The 8410-nt window shown below is 40.8% G+C and overlaps 1 protein-coding gene across 1 annotated transcript; it reads right to left on the reverse strand.

The window, feature by feature from the left end:
* Positions 1-267: 267 nt before the first annotated feature.
* LOC147631484 (uncharacterized) lies at positions 268-855 on the reverse strand. The gene has a single exon (XM_086809195.1). The coding sequence runs from the start codon at positions 853-855 to the stop codon at positions 268-270; it is 588 nt and encodes a 195-aa protein (XP_086665321.1).
* Positions 856-8410: the final 7555 nt, after the last annotated feature.

Genomic DNA, 8410 nt, shown 5'->3' on the forward strand with positions numbered 1-8410 from the left:
TTCACCGAGTCTTGCAACCTTCAAATTTAAGGGTTGAAGCCTTCCCTTAAGGGGAGACGTCTTTTATGTCATCGCCACACAAAAGATCCCCGTCCCCCATCTATATGTTTGATGATTTCGTGCAGACACTTTGCAAACAAGCCCAAGCTTGAAGGAGCCGCACAACGGAACAATCCTGTTAAGAATGTAACTCCATTTGGGAGCTGGCGGCTGATGTTCAGAGCCTCACCCAGGGGCGTGAAATGAGGGCCACTTTGTGTAAAAGCCTCACACGGTAAGAGACGAGCTTTCCACGATGGTGTCCAGTTTCGGTGTCCATGGCCTGCTGGACCTCAACATGCAGCAGTGTAGTTGTTGTTGCGGTTGCTGTTGAGGAGCTGCATCCTCGACCAAGTCTACTGGGAAAGAGTAGCTTTTGGCTATGCTTTGAAGCGTATGGCCCTTCTCTGCCTGCTCGTACTGGTGGGCCGAGAGAGGGGTAACCTTGGTACTGTGACCCGGACCTCTAGGAGTCGCGGAGGAGAAGCCTGACTTGCAAGCCAGCGTGGAGATGTGGTGCAGCTCCTCCACGGACAGGCGGGTATTGAGCCTGTGCATGGGGAGGAGGAAGTAGACATGGTAGGCACGTGCGTCATGGTCTGCGGCCAAGGGAGAAACGCGCTTCCCAGCTAATTGCTGATCATACTCCGCCACAAAGTGGTTGGGGAACTCCAACATCAGCTCGCCCACCTTCATCGGCTCCTCCAGCTCGCAGGTGCGACCGTCGAGAGCGTGCACGATTCTGATGAGGTTGTCCTGCTGAGCATCTGAGCGCCCGGCGGGTGTGGAGTAGATGCAAGAGAGCCCATTGCCCATATTAGAGGACGATGGAGGACGATGAGCAAAGAAGATTGTTTGTCGTATAAACTATTACAATGGGATGCGAGAGGAAGGAGGGAGAGCATGAAAGAGGCGAGGGTCTGGGGTGTTTTAAAAGAAGAGGGGTTGGGCAGAGGGTAAGGTCGAGGAAGGAGCGATTGATTTAGTGGCCGCCGGCCGTGGAAAGGTGTAGGGAAAGTGTGTTGACGGTTGAATGAACAGAGTGCGCAGGAGGGTCGCCAGCTGGGTGATTGAGATTCATCATCAAGACTTTTGTCCCCTCGAGACTCCAGCTTTGTTTCCACATCAGCTGGCTGCCGCTGATGATTCAACCATCTCCGAGAGACTACTCCATACCTTTTCTTTAGCCACATGTTCCACTGTCCACATATTTGACAGCGTCATATATGGCTTTCAACATATAACCTCATAAGAGGACGTGTAGCTTGAGCGTCTTTCCCAAGCACGACAGGACAGGACATCAGATAGCTTCAACGTTTTTACCAACCACGACAACAGCCCTTCGACACCCGTGACCACATCCCACATGCGTAGGGCCAACAAGTAAACCCTCCTCAGCGTCGCAAAATCAGAGCATGTTTTCATCCAAGTGATCGAACCTGCTAGGACCCACTACTTGTTTTTCTCCTTCCTCCTTACTAGGAATAAGGACACAACCATCACTAGCCATGGGTTTTTTTTTTTTCATCCAAGTGATCGAACCTGCTAGGACCCACTACTTGTTTTTCTCCTCCTTAGGAATGAGGACACAACCATCACTAGCCATGTGTGTGTGTGTGTGTGTGTTTTTTTTTGGGGGTGTTTTTTTTTTTTTGTTTTTCAAGATTGCTGAGTCCTTCTAGAGCTATTTTAATGGCACATGAATTGTGAATACTTGAAGAAAAGGAGATAAAATTTATACAACAAGTATGTATCTATAAGAACTTATGCCAATCAGTTTATTATTTTCTGAAAGGATGCAATCATCTTCTAATTCACTCTTGTCTCATTGCTCTTGGATAAAAATCCAAGGTGTTTGTGGTAGGATTACTTTGTTGTGGATCCATTGTGTGGCCACAATGCTTCCATCTTCTCTACTTCTTTCATAGTAATCTCGTGCATCCTTAGTGTCCTCGTTGTTGTCACCACAACCAAGTGCTTCCCAAATAGTGCTTCTCACATTTTAAATAAGTGCATAGAACCTAAGATATGATTAATTAACAAATCATTCCAACAAGGCAATTGATGAAAAACAGATAGTCTCATCATCCTAGATGGTGCTCCATGATTTCAACCAATCACTAGACTTCATTCTTGGTGATTTTTTCACCATGTTTGCGTCTCGTTGTGGATGATCATCTACTAGTAGGTAGCCTTAATATATCACCTTTTTGAGAGTTGGATATTGCCATCATGCATTTGAGCAAGGTCCCCAAATAGGACATGCAAGGGCTACATACAAAAGGTCTGATATAGTTAGTATAATTAGTAAAATCCATCACCTTCTTCATGTAGGCATATCATGTATGGAAATGCCTACCGAGTGCTAAGCACACATTCATGGCTTTCACTTTGTACTTTCCAACCACTAAAAAATACGCCAAGCAAGAGATGTCCCTTTCGTAATGGTCAACCATGGTGGTCCATGGCCAAGCAAGAGATGTCTCTTTCTTAATGGTCAACCATGCCAGTCCACGGTGGGATGTTGTAATTTACCACCATCACCAGTGGCCATTTACTTAATAATGTGGAATACAAAACTAATGGATTTACACCACCCATGTCCAAGCCAAGACGTATGTGTCAAGGTTCCTTCCTTAAATTCATGCCATGTCTCCTCTATGTCTCCATGCAGCACAATTAGAAAAGCACAATCAGAAGGAATCATTTACATACCATTGATGGATCAATGTGCCGTGGCATTAGCTCTTACACTCGCACATGTGTAAGTGTACACCACTACTATGAACTTGCACTTGCACATGTGTTTTATCCTTGGGATTATTGGAAAATTGCTTAATATCTTACAGGAAATGGCTCCATCTTGTAAACCTTACATGTGTCTGCGACATGTGGAGATTTTTTATACTCCCCATGGAATAGGGTGCAACCATTTAGGCATGCATGTATATATAATTGTCCATATCTATGGAACTTAATACCTTCTTTGCCTCACCTCGTGACTCAGGCATGGTGTTCCCCCTACCCACATGAAAATATTATAAATTTTAATAACCTTACATAATACATACGAAATCATGTTAGTATCCACATAATAAGTACTTTTTGTTTTAGTAATAACAAGTGTAGATTCACTAACCTGAATAGAGAAGTGACACTTGTGTCGTCTGACCACCCATACATAAGAAATCATGTGAGCATTTTAGTACTATAACAAGTGTAGATTCACTAGCCTAAATAGTGCAATGAGACCATTTGTGTTCGACCACCCATAAATATTTTGCAAGTTAAGTAATGAGAAACTATCATAATTTTGATGTTCTTTCTCCTTCTCATCATATAAGAAAAGGGTTGATGTGCTCTTTCTTTTTCTAACATTGCACCTTGCTCATGTCATCTTCTTTGCATTCAAACAATGCACCATCTATGATTGCATCGTCTTAACTATTACAAGAGGTAAGGCTCTTTGTCGGAGCTTCTTTCCCTCCATCTTTTCCTTCTCCACATAACTATTACAAGAGGTAAGGCTCTTTGTCGGAGCTTCTTTCCCTCCATCTTTTTCTTCTCTACATAACTACAACAAGAGGTAAGGCTCTTGCTTTTAAATAAGTTCTGTGTGCTCTTTCATTTTCTTTCTATTTTAGTGATTTTTAATTTTTTTTTGGCTCTTTTTATTAGTTAGGGTTTACAAGTAGGCTCTATCCATTTCTTGGCTCTCCCTCTCCATAGATTTGCAACCAAGGAGTAAGCCTCTTTTTATTTGGTTTTTTTCTCACCTAATTCTTTGTTTTGGTTTTTTTTTTTTGGTAGTCTAGGTTCTCTTCCCTCATGTTAACCACTCTGGTTAACATTACTTTTCAAGCGTGGCTATGCTCATTGTAACTTATCTTTTTGTAATTGCGCAAAGTGCTTAAGGATAAAAGAGACATGCGATAATTAAGCTTATGGCTTGTGTAATGCTGGTGTCATAGGAAAGAGTTGTACATAGAGCTAGGAATACTAGTTTTGGGCCCCCAATTGTAAATGGGCGACCGACCATTGTAAATAAAGAGCTCTTATATATAGGAGATTTTATGAAATATGAAAGGGGAAAAATCCCATTAGTCTCATTTGAGTTTTGCCTCTCTCTCACTCTCACTCTCTTAAGCTTGTGGATGCATGCCTGCTTGGTTGTTGCTTGCATGCTTGATTGTTGTTGTGTATGCTTATAGAGGGATGGTGATGATCTAGCTTCTCCTCTCCTCTCCCCTCTCTTTTCTCTTTACCAAGGTCCCTCTTGCATGCATGTGGCATGGAATGAAGGTTTAGCTTTCCATAGCTCCCTCCTTCTTGCTCTCTACCTAGATCTTGAATCTCCACTTGGGTGACATAAGTGGAGGTGGAGTGAGCCACTAGTGGCATTACATATAGGGGAGTTAACCCTCATTAGGGTTGGCTAAGTCCACATCTCCAACCCGACCCTTGCACGGTTCTTCTTCCCCTCTCTTGTGTGCAAGGTTGTATATTAGGATTAACATATTTCACGCCGGAGAAGCAAGTAAGTGTTCAATCTTTGCCCTTGACATTCATATAATTTTTTATTTTCATTAGGGCCAAAAACGGCTAAAAAAGGGCTGTTTGTTAATCTAAGGATTAAAAAATTGTCCAATTGTGAATTGACATGTATACAAAAGTATGGCATTCTTGTCTCCTCTAAATGTTTTCTTAACGGTTCTATTTTAGTGTGGCGAACGGCTAAAACGGCTAAATTTGAACGTTTACGATGGCTAACATTAAAGTTTGGGTCCAAAATAGTGACATCTTGTTCCATTTTATATTTCAAAAAATCAAGCAGGAAGATACGAAATCCTCTTTTCAGGCCTTGAAAACAACGCTATTAATGACAAATCACCAAATTTTTTTAAACGTCTACTTTTCACCTTCCCTTCATTTTGGCATATGGTTTATTCTCCTTTCTTTGCATTTTCAAAAGATTCACTATTTTTCTCTCATCTGTGAGCTTCTATGGCGTCCTCACGTCGTCCTTCTCATAATATAACTTCTTGTGATTTTCATAACACGAGAGAAGATGGTGTTTGGAAACCCATGTCTTTTCATGTGAATGATTGGGTAACAATGCTTCCCTCTTGCAAAGGTGCCCACAGGGTGAAAAGAACCAAGCGAAATGAAGTGAAATCCCATTGGAAAGGTCGTGTTCTTGCCTTCAAAGTGACCGACAATGGCTGGCTTGCAAAAGTTCAACATGTCTACATGGCCAAAGACATGGTGTTGAACTTGGATGAACATCCAATTCTCCATTCTTACTGTAATTCAACAAAACTTTATCTATTTGATACAACACAATATTTCTCCTTCTGATATATTTGTTGTTTGTTTAATTTCAGTTATCTTTCCGTCAACAGCTGTGGAGTGGCAGCCTGTTGAGAGCTTAAGTGGCACATTCAAAGCAATTCACAAGGGGATTGCAGATGTCATGTATGCAGACAAACCACCTTCATTTTACAAATCAGTGGATTTATTTGTGTATTTTGCAGAATACAGGGTTCCATCAAGAGAAGGTGTTCATGGAGAATTATATGACATACCTATTCCCACATTAATGTCACTAGAATGGGAAGTTCCTGATCCAAATACCATAACAAGCTTCAAATCCAAAATCAAAGATGATATTCTTAAAGCTATGTCTTCTAGAAGGATTTCAAGAAGGATAAAAATTCAATGGTTCTTGCCTATACATGTCTTTGTGGCATGTTTCAAAACAATGGAATTGGAGAGGATAAGAACGATGTGGCTTAATAGAAGACTATCTCTGACTGATCTGGACACTGTACTTGGAGAAGTATGGAGTACCAAGGAAACTTTTCATATGGGGGACAATATCAGTTGTAGAGTAAGCCCAAATTCTTTGTCTATCTCATACCAACTGTGTCGCCAATCCCTAGTTTTGGGCTATGACTATAGGAGATGGAAAAGCAAGCTTGGTAGTTGGGTCCCTTTGGATTCTGAAGAGAATTGTCCAGAGTTTGAATTTAACATCATAGTCCAGCCATTCATAGATCCCAGGAAACTCATAGTAACATCAAACTGGCGACTACAACATGTAAGAGAGTCGCTTGAGTTTCTGGACGAAATATCACCTAAATATAGATTCAAAGTAGATGATATTGTTGTCAGTACAAGGATGGAGAGTGTAACCTCATGCATCACATGTCTCCCCCCAAAAAAAGTTGTATTTGAGCCACTTGCAAGGGCAAGTTTGTATAGTTGAAAAGGATTTCTCCAATAATGTAATCAATATATTCTGCTAAATTTCGTCTTGACTTCTTCACAAAAATGGTTAACATATTGTTCGCAACACAGAACAAGGTTTAACAGTTGAATATCAAATTATTGATACTGAATTTAAGTACAGAATATTGTCCCAAAAAGGGTGTGTTCATATGGACAAAATGAACAAAACAAAAGCCAATTTGTGGAATCACTCAACAAAATCAACTTTCCTTTTGGCATGAGATGACCCTGCATCTTTAGAGAATCTTTCTCTCTTCTGTTTGCTTCGATCAAATTTTGCTGATTGAGGTTCAAGTTCTAGAGTTTTCAGCTCTTGAGGTGTTGGAGAGGAAGACTTTAGAGTGAATTCCTCAAATGGTGGTAAGTTGGGCTCTTCTCTGAGACCTTCAGGTGTTGGCGAGGGAGATTTGGCAGTGGGGTCTGGTTTTGGAGAAGGTTCTTTGGAGGTTGGCCTTGGAGACTTGGCAGTCTTCTTGGGGAACATGAAAAAGAAATTTAATGGAGAGCCAACATTTGCCCTCTTACTATCTTTGTTGGATAAACGACGCTTCTGAATTTTAAATTTCACTGGTGAGTGAAACGGAAGACCTTTAGTAGCACTCCTCTCTTTGACAGGGGTCTTCTCTTTGATAGGTGTCTTCTCTTGAGCTGGAGAAGAGCTCTTCTCTTTGGCAGGAGGACTAGGGATCTTCTCTTTGATAGGAGTCTTCCCTTAAGCTGGTGAAGAGCTCATCTCTTTGGCAGGAGGGGTAGGGGTCTTCTCTTTAGCAAGAGGGCTAGGGCTCTTCTCTTTAGCAGGAGGGGTAGGGCTCTTCTCTGTAGCCTGAGGGATCTTTCCCTTAGAATGGGTCTTCTCTTTAGAATGGCTCTTTTTCCCCTTGGAAGATCTGCTCTTAGTAGGGCTCTTCTTTCTTTTCTTCTTCTCTTTGGCAGAGGACTTTTCCTTTTTGGATGAGTCATCCTTGACATTACTTTCCTTCTTCTCCCTTTTCCTTTTCTTTGAAGTTGTATCCTTGGCTCCTTTATTAGGTGGAAAGGGGGAATCAGGATCATATGGATTGATGGATCTGTTCAAAACCATGGACACTGCCTTCTCCCTTACCCAACTTACCCAAGAATCTGGATACTCATGCAACTAAGATAAAAGAAAATAAGAAAGTAAGAAAATAGGTCACTAAATGTATTCACTAAATCAATCAATGGTTTTCATTCATGAACTTACAGTAAGTGTTGTCATTCTAAATCTTGACTCAAGATATCTCCAAGCATTAGCAAGCACCATCCATCCACAAGATGTTGAGTCTTTCTGTAAAGGAACTTCCTGATTGTAGTACTTAAAATCTTCAAGTTTGTAGTCTACATAGGTAGAACCTAGAAAACTCAAGATAATTTTGGCAGCACTGCAAGCATAAAATATTGAGGGTCAACCAAATAATTGAAAACATACAAAAAATTGTTCTGGAACATAAACCATGGAAAAGTTGATTCTTACATTTTACTTCTCCCATGAATGGATGCTAAAGAATTCATAAAGATCACATCTCTATCCAATAGATTGAAGATAATAAGACTCCAATGGCCTCTGTGATAAGATGAATACTACAATTAGTTATGAATATTGTAATGTCTATTATAGGCAAAAGATAATTGAGTATGAGTCTTACACTTCAACATAAGGGTATACAATGTAATTGCAGGTAAGCATATCAAAGTTTTTGAGAAAACTTGCAAGATCCCCTTGCCTATTGAAAAGGCACTGTGTAACAAGGGGATCAAGAATGGTCACTTGCACAGCCATTGATTCATGAAGGTCCCTTATAAGACATATGGAGATATAAACAAAACATGTCAACAAAATATGGAGTCTGAGAAATTCATCAAGAAAGCAAAAGCAAATCCACACAAACCTCAGACAGATGAAGAGGACTGTGTCAGATATCTCAATATTGTGATTCACAAGCATACTTGTGTCTTCAGGGGCAATGTCACAATAATCCTCATCCTCTCCATGCATGGACACATCTACTATCATTTGACCTGTCACATTCTGATAAAGCTTTGAATTGGATGCATGGAGAAT

The sequence above is a fragment of the Cibotium barometz genome, chromosome 15 (assembly GCF_041138505.1).
Source record: "Cibotium barometz isolate CiBa-2024 chromosome 15, ASM4113850v1, whole genome shotgun sequence".
Lineage (NCBI taxonomy): Eukaryota > Viridiplantae > Streptophyta > Polypodiopsida > Cyatheales > Cibotiaceae > Cibotium > Cibotium barometz.